This window comes from Moschus berezovskii, chromosome 4 (assembly GCF_049115385.1).
Source record: "Moschus berezovskii isolate FMDL1 chromosome 4, NW_MosBer_1.0, whole genome shotgun sequence".
Classification (NCBI taxonomy): domain Eukaryota; kingdom Metazoa; phylum Chordata; class Mammalia; order Artiodactyla; family Moschidae; genus Moschus; species Moschus berezovskii.
This window is the reverse complement of record NC_142463.1, coordinates 76,564,338-76,592,176: the sequence shown is the minus strand read 5'-3', so window position 1 is coordinate 76,592,176 and position 27,839 is coordinate 76,564,338. Positions and strand designations below refer to the sequence as shown.

The following is a 27,839-nucleotide window of genomic DNA, read 5'->3' as shown; positions in this document are numbered from 1 at the left end:
GATATGTGGTGGTTTAGTTGCTCAGTCGTATCCAACTCTTGCGACCCCATGGCTTATAGCCTGCCCGGCTTCTCTGTCCATGGGATTCTCCAGGCAATACTGGAGTGGGTTGTCATTTCCTTCTCCATAAAAGGATATAGTAGACTTAAAAAGCACCATGAACCAATTTGAAATCATTAAGATTTATATAATTTTAACACAAATTCTATTCAAATTCCCATAGATTAAATACAGATGCTGGAACATATTCAGGGACATAAAAGAGGGACAAGGTGCAAAAATTTCATGATATAAAGGTATTGAAATCACACATAGTCTGTTCTCTTATCACCAGGGAATTATGTTAGAAATCAATACAAAAGATATTTGGAAATAACCCACATACTTTCAAGTACAATGTGACATTTACTGAGAGAGATCTTTGGCTTAGCCATTGAAAGCCTCAATAAAGTTTGAAGACTGAAAAAACACAGAGTATGATTGCAGAAAAGAAAGCATTTAAATGAAAAATTAATATCTTTGATATTTTAAAAACCCATGTATTTGAAAATTAAATGTCTACTTTTAAATGACGTTATGTATCTAAGAAGAAATTGGGCCTTTTTGAAAATAAGAAATTCTCTTAATGAAAAGATACTATTAAAAAGTGAAAAGGGAAGACACAGAGCAGGAGATATTTGCAACTTACATATCCATAAAAGGACTTTTATTCACAATTCAAGTTATTTTAGGTACAATGTTGTGAATTTTCAAGATTTTCATTATAAAACATGCCTCTGTTTTAAAAAGAATGTTTGCCTTAGTTGGCCAATCTAAAAAAATCAAAGCACGATCATATTGATATATATATATATTAATGGGTTTTAAATCAATGAATACTTACACACTGAATATTGTTAATCTAAATTCTGTGTTTTTGTAAAAACCAGCATATTTATTTACAATTTAAACAGAGCACACTAATGTTTAAAATTATATTAGTTTTTCTTTCTTAAATTAACTGAAATGTTAAGTTCAATTATTTTATTACCTAAGTACTGCTAAATTATATATGAAATATAATGTGCCAAAAGACTCATATGGATGCACTTTTTAGGCTAAAATTTAATCTTGTATGTTTTGTTCTCATAACTTATTAGGACTGTGTGAGATTAAGTTAGTTTTACATATAAAAATATTATTAAAATTTTTAAAAATCTGTTAAAAAATTCAGTCCAGTATTGCTAAGAGCCTGATACTGTGTCACTTGATTTTAATGATTGGACTTATTTATTTTCAAATATATATATATATGTATATTTGTGAACAGTTTGTATATGTGTTATTTAAAGATCCAATTAAAAAATTTTTGATTTCAAAATGTTTGAGCTTTATTATTATATTGTGCTTGGACTTTATCTTTCTGTTTTCAGTAAATACTAATTTTTTTAGAACTGAGTATTTATCATATCCAGTTTAATATGATTTCAAACTTTATTGGCTTTCTTTTGAATTCCAGTTGGTTTTGATATACTTTGATTATTTTAGAGAACTAATACTTTTTTAGTACTACTTTTATGTAATATTCATTTATCCTACTTAGCCAATTTTCAAAAATTGATAAGACGAATTCTGTGACAGCTGTATCATAAGACGTTTTTATTTTGTTACTGTTGAATTCACACTGTCAATTTTAATGAATCCTACCCAATTAAAGTGGTGTACGTATTTTTTGAGTCCATAATCAATATAATTAATTATATTTTTACATAATTGCATAGATATAATTTTATCTCAGGATGCTGGAGGATTAATGCATTTTTCTAATATGTTATGTTACAGAATTGCGAGAAGCTGGAGAATAATTTTGATGACATCAAGCACACGACTCTTGGTGAGCGAGGAGCTCTCCGAGAAGCAATGAGGTAAGTCTGAGTCACCATAGCAACAGTCACAGATGTGGTAAAGAAAAAGTCATTCTTCATTATTGGGGGAACAAATGAGTTCATTGCCACCATTCAGCTCTGTTCTCTAAGGTATTAATTTGTCAGTGGAGAGACTTCCCTTGAGGCTCTACTTTGGTTTTGAAGCTGCATAAATGTTAAGCCTCAGTGCACAGTAAAAAATGTAAATGTTTAATTTGTTACTTAAAATGCTTAAGGGGTGTCTTGTTTTATATTTATACTAAACTGTGTGATTGAATTGAAATATTGTTCATCTGCATTCTGCTTGTATAAAAAAATAAATAGTACAATGGTGTTTTAACTGAGTAGAATTGTCTCCTAATTAATATTTAATTAAAAAAGAGGTACTTAAAATTTCATATTCTATTAGATTTTATAGGATTATACCATAGTATTTTTACATACAATTTTTACTGTTATAAAGCATACAGATTAACTTTTTTGAAATACAGCAGTCTGTAATGAACCTGATTTTTTTTTCTTTTTAGCATTCCTATTTCTGAATGTTTTTCTGAAATCTCCCCAAACTTAATACCTTTTTAATAACTTTTAGGAAGCAGTCTTTAAATCCATCTGATCAGAATCAATGAAGGCTTTTACTAGACATTGAAAATGTGTGAAGAATAAAACTTAGCATTCTTACAGCTGGAGAAACGACAGCAAATGATGTTAATCTTAAAAGTTCTGAGCTTGAATCTTGGAGTGGAATAATTTCCACCGAAAGATTTCTATATATTTGTATAGAAATAGTATATTTACCTTGAATTAGGCTATGAAACTAAAATTGATTTTTAAAATATATCTCCTCCTATCAATGCTCATTATATGAGGGGCTTAACTCAAGGCAAAAGAAAATATTTTAAATAGCAGAAAGGATAAAACCTATGAAACTCCCTAGAATGGTAGTTTGGGTACAATTTTGTTATTGCTGGCACACAGTTACCATATACTTTAGTCTAGAAGCTGCTCTCATTTAGTGACCTCCCTTTTACCACACAAGCAGCAGGGGAAAGTAATTAAATTTAATAGAAGCTGCCCTCATTTTGAAGCCACTTCTATTTAAAACCACAGGGGGAGGTAATTAAATTTAATGGAAACAGTAGCTTCTACACAAAGATACATGGTACTTCTATATAGATGATTATGATGTCACAAAAAGAGGAATAATATATTACTAGTACTGAGAAATTACCAGCTGGAGCAAGTGAGCCTATTTTATTGTTAATGTCTTTACTAATAAAAAAGGGGAAAAATAAAACTGAGTTCACAATAGAGAATTTGTATGTATATAGAATGTAGTTGGACATTCTAAGAAAGTTTAAGTTATTGAAAATAGTAATTTAAAAATAAAGAGTAAAATACATGTGGAAAAGGCCAAGGCAGGAGTTGTGACTAAACTGCTGTTTTTCAATATATTCTTTATCCTCTATCTAAAACTACCTTAGATATACATTGAAAACATCATTTTTAGAAATATTTATTATAATAACTTTGAATATAATAAGCATAACATCAGTATTTATTTAGAACATTACAGTTATTCTGTGTGTTTTTATTTCTGTTCAGCTTGAAGTAAGCATACAGGCCCACAGGAAGACAAAGAGAATGCCAGTTCTGAAGCTTTGAATAAAAGGCCAAAAACAGAAAACACTGCAAAGGGGCATTTTGAATGAAAAATGGATGTGAGTGAGGGAAATACAATGAACAAGGAAAGGACATGTAATTAGTATAGAAAATTTGTCATCAAGGAAAAAAAAACAGAACGAATTATGGGAGAACTGCGTTTGAAGAGATGATTAAATTCTTCCAAATTTTGTAATACTTGTCATTTTAGGAAATACCAGGATATTCTGCTTTTTAAAAAGTAGAGATGAACTAATGAGAAAAACACATATTACCTGATTGGAGTAACCTCTCAACCACCCACACTATGAGATAAAGCAATAGTCTAGGTGAATCAGTATTTAATTATATGGCTGTGTAACGTACTTTATTTACATAGACAACATATTTTACACACACACACATACTCACGCTCATAATGTTTAGATTCGCTAAGCAAAATTAAATAATCTAGTTACCAAAAACATTCAATAATATAGCATACTGTGGACCTAGCACTGTTCAAAAAATTTTTGGGTTTTGCCTTCAGAAAATCCAGCAGGAACTCATTCTTTATATGGGAAGATTTTGGAAGCATATAACACAAATGTTATGTTGCAAATAGAATATGAGGAGAATGCATTGAGGGGCAAAAATTAATTGTTCTCTCATCTGTGATCACTTTTTGTCTTACATGAAGGGTGTCAAATCAAACAAAACCATGGAAAATGTAAGAAGTTTGATCTAGGCCTTGAAGATGGCCGAGTTTGTAGCTAGAGAAAAGTATTGAGCAGAGGCACTGAGCTGCAGGTTCAAGATGTATTTCAAGAACAGTAAAGTGGTCTGATGTAAAGTACATTTTTTTGAGCTTTTTTGAATATGTTTTCCTGCAAAACTCATACAGGCAGCAGTATTTGGTCAGTAATGTCTCTCCTTAAATGTCAAGAATCCTTGGATATAAATAGAGCAGTTACAAGTTTGGCAGGATTGATGGGAATAGTTTAGAATCTCAGAGTGTGAGGCAGGGGGGTGGGCACTGGGAAACAAGTATGAATAATTTGGCAAAAATTTCAGTTATCTCAGAGGCTGGCCTCAGGAGGCTGGTTGGAAATGTCTTTGTTACCATATCCTGGAAGTCAGGCTTCCCTGGTGGCTCAGACAGTAAAGTGTCTGTCTACAATGCAGGAGACCCAGGTTCGATCCCTGGGTTGGGAAGATCCCCTGGAGAAGGAAGTGGCAGCCCACTCCAGTACTCTTGCCTGGAGAATCCCATGGACAGAGGAGCCTGGTAGGCTACAGTCCATTCAGTTCAGTTCAGTTCAGTTGCTCAGTCGTGTCCAGCTCTTTGCGACCCCATGAATCACAGCACGCCAGGCCTCCCTGTCCATCACTAAATCTCGGAGTTCACTCAAACTCATGTCCATCGAGCTGGTGATGCCATCCAGCCATCTCATTCTCTGTCGTCCCCGTCTCCTCTTGCCCCCAATCCCTCCCAGCATCAGAGTCTTTTCCAGTGAGTCAGCTCTTCGCATGAGGTGGCCAAAGTATTGGAGTTTCAGTTTTAGCAAAAAGTCAGACACGGCTGAGTCACTTCACTTTCACTTTAGAGGTCAGTTACATAGAGTCTAGCTTGCCAGGATAGATGCTTTAAATTACTTCAGGGCGAAATTGTGGTTTTGGGGCTTCTTAGGAGAAGTCAGTGGCAACCCACTCCCGTACTCTTGACTAGAAAATCCCATGGACAGAGGAGCCTGGTAGGCTGCGGTCCATGGGGTTGTGAAGAATTGGACATGACTGAACGACTTCACTTTCACTTTTCACTTTCATGCATTGGAGAAAGAAATGGCAACCGACTCCAGTGTTCTTGCCTGGAGAATCCCAGGGACGGGGAGCCTTGGTGGGTTTCCGTCTATGGGGTCGCACAGAGTCGGACACGACTGAAGCGACTTAGCTGCAGCAGCAGGAGAAGTCAATGGCAACCCACTCCAGTACTCTTGCCTGGAAAATCCCATGGACAGAGGAGCCTGGTAGGCTGTGGTCCATGGGGTTGTGAAGAGTTGGACACGACTGAGCGACTTCACTTTCACTTTTCACTTTCAGGCATTGGAGAACGAAATGGCAACCCACTCCAGTGTTCTTGCCTGGAGAATCCCAGGGACGGGGGAGCCTGGTGGGTTGCCGTCTATGGGGTCGCATAGAGTCGGACACGAATGAAGTGACTCAGCAGCAGCAGCAGGTAGCTCAGTGGTCAGGTATCTGCCTGCCAGTGCAGGAGCCTCAGGAGAAATGGGTATGATCCCTGGGTTGGGAATATCCTTTAGAGGAGGAAATGGTAATCCACTCCAGTGTTCTTGCCTGGGAAATCCTATGGACAGAGGAGCCTGGTGGGCTACAGTTCATGTGGTCGCAAAGGGTCAGACATGACAGCACACACACAGCAGCAGCAGATTGTGGTTTTCAATAAAGGTGGTGACAAGATTAAAAAGTATGAAGATTATTTTACAGCTTTTCAGAATTTGAATAGGATAAGAAAATACAATGTGGGGATAGAGTCAATCATTCATTTTTTAACATTTATTGGGTTTCAGTATTATACGAGATATTGGGGTTACAGATATAAATTAGAGAGTCTCTGCCCTCATGGAACTAATGGCCTAGTCGGGGAGACAGATACAAAAATCAAATGATTGATGTGAAGACTCAGAGCCCCAGTACTTGAGTTGTTTCCCTGTAGCCAAAATTCCATGGCAGTTTTCCTCTTGGCCCATTGGTATGGCATAGCTTGGCTGTGGAGCATTCTTTTTTCCTCGCTAACTGTACCTCTGCAGCAGCCCTTGGCGGGCTCTGAGCACCTACAATGGTACCCTCCTTCTGAGTGTGTCTGGCCTGGCGATGTTGGAGCAAAACTGGACTGAATGTGAAGTTTGACATCTTGGAGCTGTTGTGTTCAGGTATTATTGAATACCTGAACCTTTTTTAAAGTTCTGCTACTTATGAGCTCAGAACAAAAAAGAGAGGTCTCTGCTCTCAGTCAATACTCTGTCACCTCATCCAATCCTCTCTGTGGTCTGTCTTTGCCATGCAGTCGTGGACCTGTTCTTTCATCAGTGCGCCAGCCGAGCAGTTTTTGAGGACCACTCCTGGACTTCTTGCTGGTTCCAGATGTGAGGATCGAATCCTGGGTGGGAGGACCTATGGCCATCTATTTAAAAAGCATAAGGGGCTACAGTCTAGGTTTTAGATTAGGTTTTAACTCATACTCAGAATGGAAAAATATAATTTAAAAGCTTGTTTTGGCAGCCAAGTAGAGGGTACAGTGAAGAGGGTGAGAGACAGCAATCGGTGACAACACTAATATAAAGGTAGAAGGGGCAGCACTTAACGGAGGGGGAGTGTCTTTGAGAAATTTAGAAATATCTAGAAGGTAGGTCTGATGAAACTTTGTGATTTAATAGCCACAAAAATCATAAATGTGGTTTAATCATTGTTGCTCTGTTTACAACCTTTTAAAGTTTTCTTATGCTTGTAGAATGAAGTCTAATTTACTTGAGTATCCAACTAGATAGTAGAGCCCATGAGGGTAGGAGAATTGCTATTTTGCCCTCCTTTTTATTCTTAGCCGTACCATAGTATTAGTATATAGTAGGTACTTACAAATTGTTTGTTGAATTTTTTATAAAGATTAAAAGTAAGAATAAGGATATTTATCAAGGGCAAGTCAAAAAAAGTTTTTTGATTTGTATTCACCTGTTTTCTTTTCCCTTCCAGTTTTATTGAGTTATACTTTACATGTAGAACTGTATATGTTTAAACTCAAATGTTTTTGAGTATTTGGATTTACATTAATTGAGATAGAGAGAGAAAAAAGAAGGATAAAGTAAGACGATTTTGTTTTTTAGATGAATTTGAGGTAGCTGTGGCAAACCCATGTGTACATGTGCAGTAGGCAAGAGAATAGACAACTCTGCAACTCAGGAAAAAGACTAGAGATTGAGGACTGGGAATTGTTAAATATTTTGGTATTTATAGCCATAGGAAAGCATCTGATTTTCAACAATAGTGCATGGAATCAGAAAGGAGGCAAGTCTAACCAGATGCCTAATGAAATACTTGGTTTAGGAAAATGTTTCAGAGAGAAATGTATTTTCAGATTTAAAAAATTTAAATAACCTTCTCCTATAATGTGATGTGCCTGAGACACAAAGGATGGTAGCATTCTTGTCCCATGTTCTGTGGCTCATGTATACATCTAGAGCAGTGCCACTCAGTAGAACTCTTTGCTAACTGGAGTAAAAGGCCTCCTCAGTTAAAAAATACCCTCAACTGTTCATTATGACCGCACTGGCCCTGTGTGGTTACTGAGCACTTGAACTGTGGCTAGTGTAACTGAAGAACTAAAATTCAATTTAATTTCTATTAATTTAAATGTAAATTGTTGCAAGTGGTTAGTGGCTCCGGTTTGGACAGCACTGTCCTGGAAGAATGTTTTTGTGTTGCTAACATGACATTCATCTTCCTCTCATTGATGGAATTCTCACCAAAGGAGAGGGAAAGGCTAAACCATGTTCACACATATCACACATATACATCACACACACTCTCTCTCTCAAAAAATGAAGAGTAAAAGTAGATCCAGAACATAATAATGGATATAAAACCCATATTATCAAATAAGATGAAGAGACAGTGAAAGTCATTCAGTTGTGTCCGATTCTTTGTGACCCCATAGACTATACAGTTCATGGAATTCTCTAGGCCAGAATACTGGAGTGGGTAGCCTTTCCCTTCTCCAGGGGATCTTCCCAACCCAGGGATAGAACCCAGGTCTCCCACATTGCAGGCGGATTCTTTACCAGCTGAGCCACCAGGGAAGCCCAAGGTGACTGTTACTCTCTGAAGGCATGGTTTGTATGTTATGTAGACATCTCTATAGAATTAACAACAAAAGCACTCTAGAAATTCATAAAAGAATTTAGTAAGGTAGTCAGTTTTAAGATAAAGATGGAAATTTGTGACATTTTCCTATGTATTACCTGTTCTATGAAGATCGAACGAGGTAATTATATTAGACCACCCCAATCATCCAGGACATGTTGAATCACTCCGCAGATGGTCTAAGAGGCAGTTGTTTGGCTGCTAGAAAAATAAATTACCTTATATTTTCACCTCACAGCTAGCTGTTAAAGGAAGTTTCATGTGTATTAAAGAGCTAAAGGAAACAAATGAGATAGCCAAAGTCCAATGAACTATGTGAGAGACTATCTCAGAGGTTTGGTTAGGAAAAGAAATAATAATCTAAAAAGTTGGGAAATAACTGAGCTTTGATTACATTAAGAGAGCTTCTGTAGATGGCAAAATACAAAAATTTAAAGACATCGGTGTTCTGTATTGCCAAGTGTGTAAGAGATTCAAAAAGATTTAGGAGATCAGTGCTTACTTGGCAGAGTATGATTAAGAAACCCTTAAAATAATCAACTCTAATGGCAAGCAAAATATAAATTACATTTAAAAGTACTAATTTCTTGGTTATTGGCATTACTGCAATTCAGTGCAGATGAGATTTTGAGTGCTGTAGATAGAATGATAAGAGTCATTGTCCCATTCTCAGAGCTCTGAAAAGTTGAAATTACTTGTGCATTGAAGGAAAGGAGTGTACCAATAAGTAATAAGAACCTTGAAACAAGCATTCCCCTTTTCATATAAATTTAACTTTGTGAAATATCCTATGCACAAGACATAGAAATTATGGGCAATCTGAAACTATTCCTCAAACTATAACTGTAAACAAATTTAAACAATTAGCTGAACCTAATTGTCTACTAGTAAGGAAATAAATAATAAAATGAAGAAAATGAAGTTTCTAGAGTATATTCATATATATGATATATCATAAATTATATACATAGTGATAAATTGTGGCTTATTTAGTTATATCTGGATATTAAAATGATCTTTAGCAGAGTGATTTTTAGTGACCCAAGAATCCTCATGTTATAATGTTTAGTGAAAAACGCCAGGAAACAAAATTGGATGTAGCACATGATCTTCATTGAATATTAAAAAAATCAAGAGAAAAAATAGGAGTAAGCATAGTAAAATAGCTACTGTGTCTGGGTGGTGGGCTTACATTTTTTCAGGTGTATAGCTTTCTATTCTGAGTTTTCTATAGTCAGAGCATATTATGAATGATTCAGAAAAATAATGAAGAAATGAAAAATTAAAAGAATAAAAGAAGATGCAAATACTAGAACAAGTGGCAGTATCAGATTTTAGACTCCAAAACCTGATTTTAGATAAAGGCATGTTTTAAGTCTTTATTTTTTTGTAAGGTAAGATTAAAATAGAAGTGATATGAAGAAAATAGTAATGTAGAAGAGAATGCTTTGTAATTTATGAAACATTTAGAAAATGAAGATACAAAGTACTGTAATGTTTGTATACATCAATTCCATCTAATGTGGATGACTTCCCTGGTGGCTCAGACGGTAAAGCGTCTGTCTACAATGAGGGACACCCGGGTTCGATCCCTGGGTGGGGAAGATCCCCTGGAGAAGGAAATGACAACCCACTCCAGTACTCTTGTCTAGAAAATCCCACGGACGGAGGAGCCTGGTAGGCTGCAGTCCATGAGGCCGCTACGAGTCGGACACCACGGAACGACTTCACTTTCACTTTCACAGTGCTTATTTCAAAGAAAGTATATGTTGTACTGGAAAAGACTCTGATGCTGGGAAGGATTGGGGGCGGGAGGAGAAGGGGACGACAGAGAATGAGATGGCTGGATGGCATCACCAGCTCGATGGACATGAGTTTGAGTGAACTTCGGGAGTTGGTGATGGACAGGGAGGCCTGGCGTGCTGTGATTCATGGGGTCGCGGAGAGTCGGACACGACTGAGCAACTGAACTGAACTTCATGTTGTACATAATGGAATTGACTGAAAAACTTCAGTGTGGTTTTATAATGTAGAATACTGTGCTATAAGTAAGTTGCTTCAGTTGTGTCCTACTCTTTGTGACCCGTGAACCATAGCCTGCCAGGCTCGTCTGTCCATGGGATTCTCGAAGAAAGAATACTGGAGCGAGTTGCCGTGCTTTCCTGCCCGGGATCTTCCCAACCCAGGGATTGAACCCTCATCCTTCTGTATCCTGCATTGACAGGCGAGTCAGTGCAGGAGACAGCGGCACCTGGGAAGCCCATAGAATGTAGAACACTACCAGGGGGAATATTTTTTGTCTTAACTTAGCGAGTCCATTGTAGTTCCATGGCTGTGTGAAAATATTGTACAGGATTTTTAAAAATGATGACATAAAAAAATTTTTAAAGATAGAAAAAATGTATCATCTCTAAGTGAAATCTCTATAGTATGATAATAGTTGATTTAGAGGTGAAGTTCTCAATTTTTTCATCATTTTTTCCCTTATCTTGGTCAATCAACTCTCTTATCATGCCAAAATGATTTGATTTTCATATTATAATATTTTACACCTGTCTTAGCTCCTGTAATAAATTGTAAATATGAAGGGGAAAAGTGGGAATTTTTTAAAAACATTATCTGTTTGTCCTCTTTTTACTTCCTGAGGCAGCAGTGGGCATTGCATAGTAGACATAAGAAATTGGAAAGCATTTGAAGTTGAATAACTTGAGAAAATGAAGTGTCAAAACCTGAAAGAAAAGGTACATATAGAATATAGCTCATTAAGGAAAAATGTTAAAAAGTGTATGAAGCTTTCTGACATGACTTAATACACAAAAATATAGATTGGTGAGATCTATGGCTATACCTCTATGGTGAGACTATAAATTATATTTTAGAGTACAGACATTGCCAGTTAGGGGTTAGTATTTTATTTGCTGAGACAAACATATTCAGTGAGAGCTATTACGTTTGGATCATTATTATAGAGATAAACTACCAGGGCATTATATCTCTGAAATCTATTCCTTTTTGCTTAGCTTTGTCACGTGTTAGGAATTCTGTCACTAGATGGTGATGTTGAGTTGCACAGTTTATGTTTTTACCTTTTTTTCTGGTGTCTGTAATAGTAATTGCAGGTATACTTATGTATCCAGAGTTAAAACTGAAAGTATAACTATATAAATTAGAATAATTTTAACAGATACATTCTAAACATCATTTAAATCAAAAGGTAAAAATCCTTTAAAGTTATTGCTTTACTTTAGACTTATAGATTTTGAGACGTAGAAGGAATATAGATAGCAATCTAAACTTTTCATTGAAAGAGTGAGGTCTGAAAAGAGATTCAAAGACATTAATAAGCGCTATTTTTCAGTTTTTCCCTTCTAGATGTATTAGTTTATAAAGAACAACTTTAATTTCATTCCCTGGCTAATATTTAGTGATACTGAGGCTGTTTGCCATCTCGTCTAAGGGTTGTGTTACTCCTGGTACTTCAGTATTGTTTGAGTTTCTTATTGTTTTATTTACATTAATTTTACACTCCTTGCTAAGCATAATGGTCAAGCTACACTATTTCTTTAACTGGTATTTCTAAATGAATTGGAGTAAAAGACCATGTGATTACTGAAGTAATTTTGTCCATCTGAATAAGATTTAAAGATAATTTTAAAAGGAGACCAAGCCAGTCAATCCTAGAGGAAATCAACCGTGAATATTCATTGGAAGGACTGATGTTGTAGCTGAAACTCCGATATTTTGACTACCTGATGTGAAGAGCTGACTCATCAGAAAAGCCCCTGACACTGGGAAAGATTGAGGGAAAGAGGAGAAGGGTGGTGGTGGAGGATGAGATGGTTGGATGGCATCACAGACTAAGGACACTATTTTGAGCAAACTCTGGGAGATAATACAGTAAGGACTGTGCCTGCAGTGCAGAAACCTGGGTTCAATCCCTGTGTTGGGAAGATCCTCTGGAGGAGGGCATAGCAACCCCCTCCAGTATTTTTGCCAGGAAAATTCCCATGGACAAGAGGAGTCTGGTGGGTTACAGTCCATGGGGTCACAAAGAGTCAGATATGACTGAACGACTAAGCTGTGCTGGGAGATAGTGAAGGACAGAGAAGCCTGGAGTGCTGCAGTCCATGGGATCACAAAAAGTTGGACACGATTTAGTGACTGAATAACAACAATAACTTAAACCTTACACTTGCAGATAAGTTGGCGTGGGTGTATGTGTACATATACTGTATATGTGTCAGTGTGTGTTTGTTTATATATATATATATATGTTCATGTATATGTACTCTTATCTCCATTAATTTCAATTGTTATTTCTCTTTTCAAATCTTCCTGTCTCAGTCAAGAAAACCTTGCAGTGTGATTGCATTTAAAATTTGGAGATCCCTTTGCTTTTCAGATATGTCTATTAGAATTGCAGTTGTATGAATAGCAAGTTTCAATGAAATTCTTCTATGATGATAAAAAGGAAAAAGGAGCAGGGGAAGAGCAGGCAGCCTAAACACTTATGAATAGTGAAGTGAGTGAGAAGTTTAGAAAACAAAATAAGGCATGAGAAAATTTGAAGTGGCATTGAAGAAAAATATAAAATAAAATGAGAAATAATTAAATTATTAAAATAACTTCTCATACAATCAGCAGATTGTTTAATGGTATGAAAAGTAAACACAAATTGTTTAAAATCCTGAATACATTATATCATGATATAGTATCTACATGTGATTTAGTATCAGTAACGTATTTTTGTTTTCAAAGTTTTCAAAAATAAACATAATCATAAAGGCCCTTGTATGTATGTGTGTTTTAACTACATGCAAAGTTTGACCTGTGAAACTGGATGCAGAAGCAGTGTGTAAACTTTCTATTTTAGTCCTATTTCTTGATCCTATGGTAATTATAGTTGTCTAAGTTTTTTTCCACTAAATGGATCAGCAGTAATATTTGGAAAGCTCTCCCACCCACCCCCAATAATCAGGTAACAAGGGTATCCTCCTTTCTTCCATGCAGAGGAAAATATCTTGTCTAATTATCATTTCTGTTAGAGAGAGGCACACACTGTAATATGCACGCAGTAGATTTTGTAAAATATAAAGACAAAAGCACACCATCATTTTTTCTAGATAATGGTGATGCAGCTACTTTGATAAGCATTATTGAAATGCAGCTTAAAAAATGTAAGTTAGGCATTAGAAAAATGATTAATTGCATAAAAATATGTATTTAATTGAATTTCATTATATATTCAGTGTAATTAAGTTAATGTAATTTGTGTAATATGAATATAAATATATACACACACTTTACACATACGTGTGCAAATATGCACATGTGCAAGCACACACACATGCATTTGATATTATCTGTTTACTGTATAACTTAAGGATGTTACTTTCATTCTCTCCAGGGATGAGTAAAAGCAAGATTTGTCATTCACTTTTAGATGAGCCAGATAATTTAATTTTTTCACCATTTATGGGGAATAGAAGGAATGTTCTATATTAATTTTCACTAATGTTTAATAAATCAAATATATGCTTAATATTAATACTGTGGATTATTTATGGATTTGGTAGCAATTGGGATATATGAACTAGGAACAATGTTGATTTACAATATTTTTCTCTACTTTGAACTTAGAACTTGAATGTGAGAAATACTGATTATGTACTTATCAATTATGAATTTTGTGAAACAGCAGCACAAATAAATCAGCATGGATTAATACAATTATATATTTATAAAATACATTATAATGTTAGTCTGAGCACTGGTTCTTTCAACCTAGTGCCTACTATGTACTAGACATAGTTAAAAGGAATATTTATAGAAAATAATCAAATTAGTATTTTAACTGCTATTTTATGATAACTTGATACATTTAGAATAAGACCCAAACAAAGTATATATTATTAGTATATTCAGTGTTACTATTTATAACAACTTTAGCAACAACATAAATAAATAGTACTTAACTAAGGTAAAAAAATTGCATTTTTCCCTTAGTAGTAAAAGATTATGTGTTAAAGATTGGAAAGAAAGGATATAGCTTTTGTTTTGCTGCCAAAGAAAAGTACAGAGCCAAGTCTTACTCTAGAATGTGTACTGTTTTAGATCCACACTTTGAATTAGCAGTTAATAGCTAAAATTATTTAGGAGATAAAAATTGGTACTGTGAGGATTAGCTTTAATTTTAAGTATCCATAATTGAAGTGCCACATTATGATTCTAATGTTATGATAATCTTGTTAACAAGCTGTTGTGTATATACTATCATATTTTAATGTAGTTGCAAAGCTTAAGTAAACCATAAAGTAAATTGCTTTTTGAATCAGGCTTTTTACAAGGGGAAAATTAGTGGTTTACATGTTTTGAATACATATTTTGTAATTATAGTTGGCATTTTCTACAACTTAAGAAGAGTAATAGAATGGGTTTATAGATAATTCATTATTGTTTATAAGTACATTGGTTTATTTTGTTATTGCTGTTTCTAATTAATTTGGGTTCATTCCATATATAACACAGTAGCTGATTCTGTATTTTTTCTGTATCAGTCTTCTCTTCTAAAAGACATACATTGCATTTAGTTTTTCTGCTTATTATTTCTCATTTATCAGCACATTACATTTAGAAGAAAATTTCTGCCTTTCTTATCTATTATTTCTCCAGATTATTATCTGTGTGTGTTAGTCACTGTTGTGTCTGACTCTTTGTGATCCCATGGACTGCAGCCCGCCAGGGTCCTATGTCCGAATTCTCCAGACAAGAATACTAGAGTGGTTGCCATTCCCTTCTCCAGGGGAACTTCCAAACACAGGGATTGAACCTGGGTCTCCTGCATTGCAGGCATATTCTTTACCATCTGAACCACCAGGGAAGCCCTAGATTATTATGATATATACTAACTTCCATCCATTAGGAGTGTTTATGTTGATTTTATTTTTTAAAGGGATGAAGAAGTATCCCATTTTGACAGTTAGTGAAGATAGCTAGTAAGTTAGATTTACTTTTCTAAATTTGTTGCTTCAGTTAACAGAACATGATATTTAATAGCCTAAAGCAGAAGTAAGCAAACAGTTTATGTAGAAGTCCAGATAGTAAATACCTTCAGCATTTCTAGGTCAAATGGTCTCTGTCAGAACCGCTCAGTTATGCTGATAGACTGCATTTACAGCCACATAGACAATATGTCAGCTGACTGGTGTGGCTACATTATTGTGGCTGTGTTCTAATGAAATTTTATTTACAGAAATTGGCAGCCAGCTGGATCTGTCCCATGATTCATAGTTGACTGAACCCTGGTTAAGAGCAAATTTGACATAGATCAATTAAGTTAAGATCAAAGAATTGTTTGGTATATATGTGATGAATGTGTGATTTTCTCTGGTAGACTATTACTAAAAACACTATGAAGCTCTTCCAGTTTTATTAATAAGCACCACTTAGAACATTTACTGAGGTGTCATATTTCCCAATTTCTGAACTGTTCCTTGAAATTGAATAAATTACATTTCCTGATTACTCTTGCAAGTGAACAAGCATGATTAAGAATTAAATTGCCAATTGCAATTATAAAATCACCAATATGCAGTCAACAGGTGGTGTTGGTATCAATGCCACTGAATCAGTTAGCATCAATTTGTTATGTTTGTGGTTGAAGAACCATGTACATTATAAAACAGTATGATGTTACTCTCCAGTTTGATACTAGTTAACCACAGCGTGGTACCAATGAAAATACAACATTGTGATAGTTTAGTTATCAGTTATTCTTACAAATGGATGATTTAAGAGTTTATAAATTCTTATAAATTATGGCATCTATTAAAGTACATACATGATATTTGATATTTATTGAAAAATATCATTTTAATGTGTTTTTGGTCTATTTAACTCCTTTATAAAGTTTTCTACCCATGGGACTATCTGAGGAACTGCCTCTATTTCAAAATTTAATATCAATATTTATTTAATAAATCAGTAAATAATGAATAACTATTTTTCTTCTCATGCACAAAGATTCAGTGAGATGCCATATGGGCTTTCTGAACTGTTTTTTTTTTTTTTAAATGCTCCTGATGTTTAAAGTCCAATGTTTCTAATATCTTTCAAGAAACCTCCTAAGAAATTTACTTAATTTAGTACATGTCCTAACTTTTAGCCCTATAGTTCTCTCCCATTTTAAGGGCCATTACTTTGACTAGCAAATAGAAAAAATAGTAGTAATCATTTTATTTAGAAGTCTTCTCTAACATCAACTTCCATCAGGTTTTAGTGGAATTGGGTGTTAGTTGTTGGACCACAGAGGCGATAAAAGTCGATATCAGTGCTGTGTTTACAAACCAATTATCTTGCCAGTATCTCCCTCTATCTTTGAGGAGAGTTTAGAATAATCGTTTTTTTTTTTTTTCAGATGGGTAAGAAAAATGATTTACAATAAGGTTAAATTACTTACTGGTATTATATTTGTCATTGTCACATTTTTCCTCTATATTTCATTTCTTCCTTCATTCCCTTAGATGTTGTTTATAATTTCATATTCTGTGAGGAAATATTGCTTCAGACATTTCTCACCCAGGGCTAAGAATTGTGCTGAAATTTAAACAGTTTGGATGAAAAAGCTTTTTGAGGAATTGGATTTCTTCTTTTTGAGATTGAAACAAGGATAAGAAAATTTTTCATTGTAAAGAATTAAATGACTAATTTTGACTTATGATTATAATGAAATGATTTCATATGAACAGAGTATATTAAATAATTTAAAAAGCATTGATTAACAAGTTTGAACCAGTTAGAACCATTAATTGAAACCTGAGAATCATTCCTTAGAGTGGGTCATTCTACTAAAACGAGAGTCTATTTTTATTTGGTAGTAATTCAAAACTTGTTCTGCAATTTATATTTCTTTAGAGTTATTCTGCTTATTTAAAATTTTAGAGCATTGATTGTTCTTTCAAACAAAATATTTGTTTGCTTTTAAGGGTTATGATAAGTATTTTTGTCACATATATTTCTATAGATGATATAGTTATTCCAAAGATATTTTGACTATGTAAATACTAATACATACTATTTCTAATTTATAGCTAAATGAGCAAACTAAGATTATCTATACATGCTAAATTATTAAATGCCTTTGATTGTTTTTTTGTCTGCTTATATATCACAACATACATTTTAATTATGATGCATAGAAATAGTATATTTACACAAATTTCTAAGCAGTCTATTTAGGCTATGAATAAATTCCTTAAGCTAAGTTTTATATTTTATATTTTCATAAGTATGTAACATGGTAGATTATTTGGATTTGACTCAATCCAGGATGATCTGTTAAAAAGAGTACTCATGTTTTAAAGTGGACTTTGGAAAGAAACCCTCAAATTTTGAAAACATATAAATGTTACATACACGCACAATATATGTATATATACACATCACACACACACATGCAGAGCCACACTCACCTGTTCTTTGTAGCATAATTCAAATTGAATATCTTTGAAAGTCTTATCACATTATAGCTTTATGTTGTGCTCAGAAGTGCTAGTAGTTATCATGTATGTTTAAAAACAAAAGTAGACAACCTTTTTCTGTTCTTTGCTATTCAAATTAATTTAATTATGGGGCCTGCCAAATAACCAGTGTGGGCTGGGTACCAGAGTTGAGGGGAGAACAACACTCAATCTCTGCTTTCAGAGGATAGTGCCTGGGGGTAGGTCTCCTGGTAAAAGAGGTGGCTTTTACAAGTGCTTACATAGAATCCAGTGATATACATAAAAATTTGGTGAATCATTCTCTGTAATAACCTATATGGGAACAGAATCTAAAGAAGGGTAGATATATGTGTGTATCAGTTCAGTTCAGTTCAGTCGCTCAGTCGTGTCCGACTCTCCGCGACCCCATGAATTACAGCACGCCAGGCCTCCCTGTCCATCACCAACTCCCGGAGTACACTCAAACTCATGTCCACAGAGTCGGTGATGCCATCCAGCCATCTCATTCTCGGTCGTCCCCTTCTCCTCCCGCCCCCAACCTTTCCCAGCATCAGAGTCTTTTCCAGTGAGTCAACTCGTCGCATGAGGTGGCCAAAGTATTGGAGTTTCAGCTTTAGCATCAGTCCCTCCAATGAACATCCAGGATTGATCTCCTTTAGAATGGACTGGTTGGATCTCCTTGCAGTCCAAGGGACTCTCAAGAGTCTTCTCCAACACCACAGTTCAAAAGCATCGATTCTTCGGCGATCAGCTTTCTTCACAGTCCAACTCTCACATCCATACATGACCACGGGAAAAACCATTGCCTTGACTAGACGGACCTTGGTCGGCAAAGTAATGTCTCTGCTTTTTAATATACTATCAAGGTTGGTCATAACTTTCCTTCCAAGGAGCAAGCGTCTTTTAATTTCATGGCTGCAATCAGCATCTGCAGTGATTTTGGAGCCCAAAAAAATAAAGTCTGACACTGTTTCCACTGTTTTTCCATCTATTTGCCATGAAGTGATGGGACCAGAGGCCATGATCTTTGTTTTCTGAATGTTGAGCTTCAAGCCAACCTTTTCACTCTCCTCTTTCACTTTCATCAAGAGGCTTTTGAGTTCCTCTTCACTTTCTGCCATAAGGGTAGTGTCATCTGCATATCTGAGGTTATTGATATTTCTCCCAGCAATCTTGATTCCAGCTTGTGCTTCTTCCAGCTCAGCGTTCCTCATGATGTACTCTGCATATAAGTTAAATAAGCAAGGTGACAATATACAACCTTGACGTACACCTTTTCCTATTTGGAACCAGTCTGTTGTTCCATGTCTAGTTCTAATTGTTGCTTCCTGACCTGCATACAGGTTTCTCAAGAGGCAGGTCAGGTGGTCTGGGATTCCCATCTCTTTCAGAATGTTCCACAGTTTATTGTGATTGACACAGTCAAAGGCTTTGGCATAGTCAATGCACACACATATATGTAACTTTGATATATATGATTCACTTTGCTGTACAGTAGAAAGTAACAGAACTTTGTAAAAGAGCAATAGTCCAGTAAAAGATAATTAAAAAAAAAAAGAAGGGTATTTTTGATATACTTCAGTCAGTAGATTTCTTTTGGCATTTAAAAATCATAATTCAAAACTTATTTAAAAATATGAAGTTATATTTTACATACAAAATTGTCAAATCTCATCTATGATGTTTTAGATTTGAATAAGGAAGAGGGCTTTGTTATTGCACTAATTTTTTTGTTGTTTTGAGTAATGTCTCTATTTGTCGACTCTAATAGCACTTATCTAAAAGGGTGTGTCTAAGTGTAATAGAGGGCTGAAAACACAATGAAAATTTGTGGAGATAGCTTCTCTTAGGTATGATTTAAATGTTTATTAAATTATTACACGTGCAAAGGGCAAGTAGGAACAAGAGTTACAATCTTCAAAGCAATTTTCATGAGCTTTACAACTATAGTTTAGTGAGAGAGGAGGTAGGCGTTTATCAAATAACCACATAAATGTATATTAAGTTATAATTAAGATAATTCTGCAAAGGAGAGTTTTACTGGTAAGAGTGTAAATTATAGGACATTTTGACAGGGAAGATTCCCCAAGGAAGTTAATTGATTTGAGATCTGATGGCGGGCTGGGAGGCTATAGGCTAAGAAAAGTATGTGTTAGTTGCTCAGTAGTGTCCACAGTCTGTAGCTCACCAGGGTCCTCTATCCATGGTATTCCCCAGGCAAGAATGCTAGAGTAGATAGCCATTCCTTTCTCCAGGGGAATCTGCCCAATCCAGGGCTCGAACCCATGTCTCCTGCATTGCAGGCAGATTCTTTACCATCCGAGTTAAGAGAAGAGGTGAAACATAATTGGAAGATCTTTGTGTGACATAGTTCTTTGGGAATATGGTGTATGAATGAGCTGCTGTCAACCTGTACCTCTCCATTAACACTGATTCACTTTGAAGTTTAACAGAAGTCAACCTAGTCCAATTGAGTCATTCTTGAACTCTTTTTATTCTTTTTTTTCTCATAATACTAATTCCATTAGAATCCATCAGAAAATATTGACTAAAAATTTATCCAGAGTATTCAAACACAGTAGTTCTGAACCTTGGATGTAGATTTGAATCACCATGGGGGCATGGAAAGTTTAAAATTTTCCAATTCTTAAGCCACACTCCAGGCCAATTAAATGAGAAAGGTGTGTGTGTGTGTTGGAGGGGAACTTTTAGTAAGCTTCAGTATTTTTAAAGCATGTCAGGCATTTCCTGAATGCAGCCAAGGTTGAGGACTATACTTCCATTTGGTCTCCATAAAGTATGTTTTCTATGCAGCAGTTAGAATGACCTTATTAATTGGTCAGATCATATTTCTCCTCTGCTCAAAACCCCCATTGGAGTCTTCCCTCACCTAAATTAAAAGGGAAAATTCCTATAATAACCCTTTTATTTAACATTCTCTTAATTGCCTCTCTGGCCTTATATTGGGTCCTCCAGAAAGGTTATTTGGGTTTTTCCCATAAGATGAACTACCTTCTTGACTATCCTGATATTTTGTGACTCAGTTTCTCTCTTACTTATTTCCAGCCAGGGTGGACTAACTATGTAGAAATTAAACAGCAAATTTAAAAACAACCATGTTTCAGAGGAGTAATCACAGGTGAAATTAAAAAAAAATTGAACTGAATAATAATGGAAATAAAACATCAAAATATGTCAGATGCAATTAAAGCATAATTTAGAGGAAAGCTTACAGCCTCTCTGAAAGAAATCTTCACAGTTTATTTTAAAACAAAACTACCCTTATCATTTTTGCTATGTTTGAAAAAAAGATTGATTGACCATATATTAGTGGTTCCTTTCTGGGCTTTCTATCCTGTTTTGTTGATCATATTGATATGGTTTTGTGCCAGTATCATGCTGTTTTGATGACTGTAGCTTTGTAGTATAGTCTGAAGTTTTGGAGCCTGATTCCTCTAGCTCCATTGTTTTTCCTTCTCAAGATTGCTTTGCTTATTTGAAGTTCTTTTGTGTTTCCATACAAATGCAGAAACAAAAAAATTGTTCTAGTTCTGTGAAAAATGCCACTCGTAATTTAATAGGGATTGCATTGAATTGCATTGAATTTGTAGATTGCCTTGGATAGTATTACCATTTTGACAATAATGATTCTTCCATTTTATATCTATTTCTGTCTTGTTTGATTTCTTTCATCAGTGTTGTATAGTTTTAGGAGTGCAAGTATTTTTGCCTCCTTGCTGCTGCTGCTGCTAAGTCACTTCAGTCGTGTCTGACTCTGTGCGACCCCATAGACGGCAGCCCACCAGGCTCCCACATCCCTGGGATTCTTCAGGCAAGAACACTGGAATGGGTTGCCATTTCCTTCTCCAATGTGTGAAAGTGAAAAGTGAAAGTGAAGTCACTCAGTCATGTTTGACTTGTAGCGACCCCAAGGACTGCAGCCTACCAGGCTCCTCCGTCCATGGGATTTTCTAGGCAAGAGTACTGGAGTGGCTTGCCATTGCCTTCTCTGATTTTGTCTCCTTAGGGAGGTTTATTTCTAGGTATTTTATTCTTTTTGATATTATGGTAAATGGGATTGTTTCCTTAATTTATCTTTCTGAAAATATATTTGTGGTTTATTCAGCTTTTTCTAGTTTTCAACAATTCAGGCATTAATTAGGCACCAACTGTGACCTTCTACATTCTGTCTAGAAGATGAAGTCCCCCTCTGCCTACCTTAATGCACTGTATTGGTTATTAAGTACTGGTGGAATATAAACAATTACGTGTAATTATAGCTTTAGAGAAAGCAAATCTTTTTCTTGTTTTATTCATTTCAAGCAGAATGTTTAATCCACTCCCCCACGCCTTCTAAAAATAGGGATATAAGAAGCTTTCATCTTCGGTCACCTTATTCATGCCTTTAGTGATCTCACCTACCTGTTTTGCCTGTATTCATAGTCTGTGTATTAGTTGCTGCTGCTGCTGCTAAGTCACTTCAGTTGTGTCCAACTCTGTGCGACCCCATAGATGGTAGCCCACCAGGCTCCGCCGTCTCTAGGATTCTCCAGGCAAGAACACTGGAGTGGGCTGCCATTTCCTTCTCCAATGCATGAAAGTGAAAAGTGAAAGTGAAGTCACTCAGTCGTATCCGACTCTTCGCGACCCCATGGACTACAGCCTACCAGGCTCCTCCGCCCATGGAATTTTCCAGGCAAGAGTACTGGAGTGGGTTGCCATTGCCTTCTCTGTAGTTACTTTTTCCTAAATCTGTATTGTCTTGTTTTTCATAGCTTTCTTGCCAAAAAGCAAGCATCTTCTGATTTCATGGCTGCAGTCACCATTCTCAGTGATTTGAGAGCCCACAAAGAGGAAATCTGTCCACCTGTTTCTCCTCTTTTTGCCATGAAGTAATGGGGCCACATACCGTGATCTTCAGTTCGGTTCAGTTCAGTTGCTCAGTCGTGTCTGACTCTTTGCATGCCAGAGAGTGGACTGCTGCATGCCAGGATTCCCTGTCTTATTGCCAGCATGCCAGGATTCCCTGTCTGTCTCTAGCTCCTGGAGCTTGCTCGAACTCATGTCCATATAATCAGTGATGCCATCCAACCATCTCATCCTCTGTCACCCCCTTCTCCTTCTGCCTTCAATCTTTCCCACATAAGGTCTTTTAAAATGAGTCAGTTCTTCGCATCAAGTGGCCAAAGTATTGGAGCTTCAGTTTTAGCATCAGTCCTTCCAATGAATATTCAGGACTGATCTCCTTGAGGACTGACTGGTTGGATCTCCTTGCAGTCAAGGGACTCTCAAGAGTCTTCTCCAGCACCACAGTTCAAAAGCATTAATTCTTCGGCACTCAGCTTTCTTTATGGTCCAACTCTCACATCCATACATGACTATTGGAAAAACCATGGCTTTGACTAGCTGGACCTTTGTTAGCAAAGTAATGTCTCTTCTTTTTAATATGCTGTTTAGGTTGGTCATAGCATTTCTTCCAAGGAGCAAGCATCTTTAATTTTATGGCTGCAGTCAACATCTGCAGTTATTTTGGAGCCCAAGTAAATAAGTCTGTCACTGTTTCCTTTGTTTCCTCATCTATTTGCCATGAAGTGATGTGAGTGGATGCCACGATCTTCAGTTCAGTTCAATTCAGTTCATTCGCTCAGTTGTGTCTGACTTTTTGTGACCCCATGAACCGCAGCACGCCAGGCCTCCCTGTCCATCACCAACTCCCAGAGTTTACTCAAACTCATGTCCATTGAGTCGATGATGGCATCCAACCATCTCATCCTCTGTTGTCCCCTTCTTCTCCTGCTCTCAGTCTTTTCCAAAATCAGGGTCTTTTCCAAGCTGTGATATTAGTTTTTTTTTTAATATTTATTTTTAAGCTGGCTCTTTCTCACTCCTCCTTCACCCTCATCAAGAGGCTGTTTAGTTCCTCTTCACTTTCTGGCATTAGAGTGGTACCATCTGCATATGAGACTGTTGATGTTTCTCCCACCTATCTTCATTCCAGCTTGTCACTCATCCAGCCCAGGATTTCTTGTGATGTGCTCAGCATATAGATTAAGCAAACATGGTGACAGCAGACACACCTGTTGTACTTCTTTCTCTATCTTAAACCAAGAGTTCTTCCATACAGGGTTGGAACTGTTGCTTTTTGACCCGCATACAGATTTCTCAGGAGACAGGTAAGGTGGTTTGGTATTCCCATCTCTTTAAAACCTTTCCACAGTTTTTTATGATCTACACAGTCAAAGGCTTTAGTGCAGTCAATTAAACTGAGGGTAGATGTTTTATTTTTATAATTCCCAAGTTTTCTCCATGACCCAGTGAATGTTGACAGTTTGATCTCTGGTTCCTCTTCCTTTTCTAAACCCAACTTGGACATTTGAAGGTTCTTGGTTAGCATAAAGCCTAGCATGCAAGATTTTAAGCATGACTTTACTAGCATGGGAGATGAGCGTAGTTGTCCAATGATTAGCACATTCTTTACCCTTCTTAGAAACTGGGATGGGGATTGACTTTTTCTGGTCCTCTGGCCACTGCTGGGTCTTTCAGATTTGCTGGCATATTGAATGCAACACCCTGATGGCATCATCCTTTAGGGTTTTGAATAGTTCTACTGGAATTCTGTCACATCGACTAGCTTTATTAACAGCAGTGCTTCCTAGGGCTCACTTGACCTCACTCTTCAGAATGTCTGACTCTGGGTGGCTGACCACAGGATCAAAGTCATCCAGTTCATCTGGATCATTTTTATACAATTCTTTTATGTATATTTCTATCTTTTCTGGATCTCTTCACTGTATACCAGGTCTCTGTTGTTTGTTCTTCATCATGCCCATCTTTGGGCAAAATGTTCCCTTGTTATCTCCAGTTTTCGTGAAGAGATCTCTTGTCTTTCCCCTTCTGTTTTTTTCTTCTAGTTTTATACACTGTCGATTGAAGAAAGCTTTTTTGTCTCAATGCTGTTTTTTGAAAATCTGCGTTTAGTTGGATATACATTTCCCTTTCTCTCTTGTTTTTCACGTCTCTTCTTTATCTATTTGTAAAGCCTTCTTAGGTAACCACTTTGCCTTCTTGCTTTTCTTTTGCTTTGGGATGGTTTTGTTCACTGTTTCCTCTACAGAATTACAGACCTTTGTCCATAGTTCTTCAGGCACACTGTTTACAAGTTCTAATCACTTGAATCGTTTTGTTACCTCCCTATAGTCATAACGGATATGATTTAAGTTGTACCTGGCTGGCCTAGTGGTTTTCCCTACTTTCTTTAGTTTAAACCTGAATTTTGCTATGAAAAACTAATTATCTGAGCCACAGTCAGCTCCAGGTATTGTTTTTGCTGACTGTATACAGCTTCTCTGTCTTTGGCTATAAAGAATGTAATCAATTTGATTTTGGTATTGCCATTTGATGATGTCCATGTGTAATGTCGTCTCTTGTGTTGTTGAAAAAAGGTATTTGCTATGACCTCTGCATTCTCTTGGCAGAATTCAGTTAGCCTTTGCCCTGCTTCATTTTGTTCTCTAAGACCAAACTTGCCTGTTACTCCAGGTATCTCTTGACTTCCTGCTTTTGCATTCCAGTCCCCAGTGATGAAAAGAACATCTTTTTTTTTTTTTTTTGATGTTGCTTCTAGGAGGTCTTTTAGGTCTTCATAGAACTGATCAACTTCAGCTTCTTCGGCCTTGTTAGTAGGGGCATAGACTTGGGTTACCGTGATGTTGAATGGCTTGCCTTGGAAACGAACCAAGATCATTTTGTCATTTTTGAGGTTGCACTCAGGTACTTCATTTCAGACTTTGTTGTTGATTATGAGGGCTACACCATTTCTTCTATGGGTTTCTTGCCCACAGTAGTATATATAATGGTCATCTGAATTAAATTTGCCATTCCCATCCATTTTAGTTCACTGATTCCTATGAAGTCAATGTTTATTCTTACCATCTCCTTCTTGACCATACCCAATTTACATTGATTCATGGACCTAACATTTCACGTTCCTATACAATACTGTTCTTTGCAGCACCAGATTTTACTTTTATCACCAGACACATCCACAACTGAGCATTGTTTCCACTTTAGCCCAGCCGTTTTATTCTCTTTGGGGCTGTTAGTAGTTCTCCTCCACTCTTCCCCAGTACCATATTGGACACCTTCAGACCTGGGGGATGCATCTTTTGGTGTCATATCTTTTTGTCTTTTTATGCAGTTCATGAGATTCTCATGGCAAGTATACTGGGGTGGTTTGCCATTCCTTTCTCCAGTGGATCTCATTTTGTCAGAATCTCTGCTTTGTCCCATCTGTCTTGGGTGTCCTTACACAGTGTGGCTCATAGCTTCATCGAGTTATGCAAGTCCCTTTGCCACCACACGGCTGTGTTCCATGAAGGGGATGACAAACCCAAGCAGTGTGCTGAAAAGCAGAGACATTACTGTGCTGGCAAAGGTCCATATAGTCAAGGCTATGGCCTTCCCAGTTGTCACATATGATTGTGAGAGCTGAACTGTAAAGAAGGCAGAACACCGAAAAATTGATGCCCTTGAACTGCGGTGCTGGAGAAGACTCCTGAGAGTGCCTTGGACAGCAAGGAGATCAAACCAATCAATCTTAAGGGAAATCAACCCTGAATACTGTTTGGAAGGACTCATGCTGAAGTTGAAACTACAGTATTTCGGTCATCTGAAGCGAACAACTAACTCATTGGAAAAGTCTCTGATGCTGGGAAAGATTGAGGTCAGAAGGAGAAAAGGGCATCAGAGGATGAAATGGCTGGATGGCATCACCAATGCAATGGATGTGAACTTGGGCAAACTTCAGGAGATGGTGAGGGACAGAGAGGCCTGGTGTGCTACAAACAGAACAACAAAATGTGTATTATCTGGCGCATCACCCTCTTGAACCCCAGACCCAAAGCTCTAAATATTTATCTGATGTCTATGTGTTTGTCATGCAAACTCAACTGCTTAAAACCCAATTTGATTTGCTTTACCTGTCAAGGTCTCCTACCTTTCTAGAGTTCTAGTTTTGACTCTGTCCCTAGGACTGACTCTAATTTTTAGTAAGCTCTTTAACTTCTATGAACTTTATTTTTCCAGACATTTTCATTTATATTTCATTTGCATGAATCAGAATAGAGCCTGATTATTGCTTCTTTAACACAATATTTTAGTAAGTGTCAAGTTAGTGTTTGTTTTTTCAAAATCAAAGTAATATATGTTCAGGTTACCCCACATGTAAATGAAGTTACTCACTGCTTTGATAAGAATAAATTATTAACTGGTCCTGTCATCAGTTCAGTGCTAAATAGTGTACATTTACAAATCCTAAGAAGCAAAGGTTGATTAGTTTTAATTGGGCTTTTTATATGACCACTTAAATGCTTACTTTTCCTAAAGTGACTGTTTTTGCAACTATAATATGCAACCTGTTTTTGTCTAATTTCTTTAATTCCCTCTTTACTCAGGAGGGAGTTCTGTATCTCTGGGTATGCTGCACGTGGGTGAACACAATCAAATGGTTTAGACTTTGGTATAGGAAGTTAAATATCAGTGAGATTCTGTAGGGATAGATGTCAAAGACACATTGTAGGAGGATGTGTCTAATTAAAGTTTTATGAAATAAATGCATTTATTTATTTTTCTTAATGAGTTTGTGTAACATGTTAAAATCCTCAGAAATAGTTTTAGGACAGAGTTTTAGAACATCATACCATACGATGTCATTTTAAAAATTATGTTTAGTTCCTTTTTTATTTTTTATTTAAATTATAGTCACAAGTATCTATTCCTGAATAAATTCTATGTGTGCTTTTATGTAAAACAAAGTTTTTTGGTATCCTTTTATTCTGATCCTCAGTAAATGCTGACGGTA

General features: G+C 36.3%; 1 protein-coding gene across 1 annotated transcript in view; it reads left to right on the top strand.

The window, feature by feature from the left end:
• The window catches only part of DPYD (dihydropyrimidine dehydrogenase), a 955,731-nt gene that overhangs the window by 120,896 nt on the left and 806,996 nt on the right, over positions 1–27,839 (top strand). Inside the window, exon 3 of the mRNA XM_055402118.2 lies at positions 1,822–1,904. Coding sequence (XP_055258093.2) covers positions 1,822–1,904 — 83 coding nt within the window. The remainder of the gene's footprint in view (positions 1–1,821; positions 1,905–27,839) is intronic.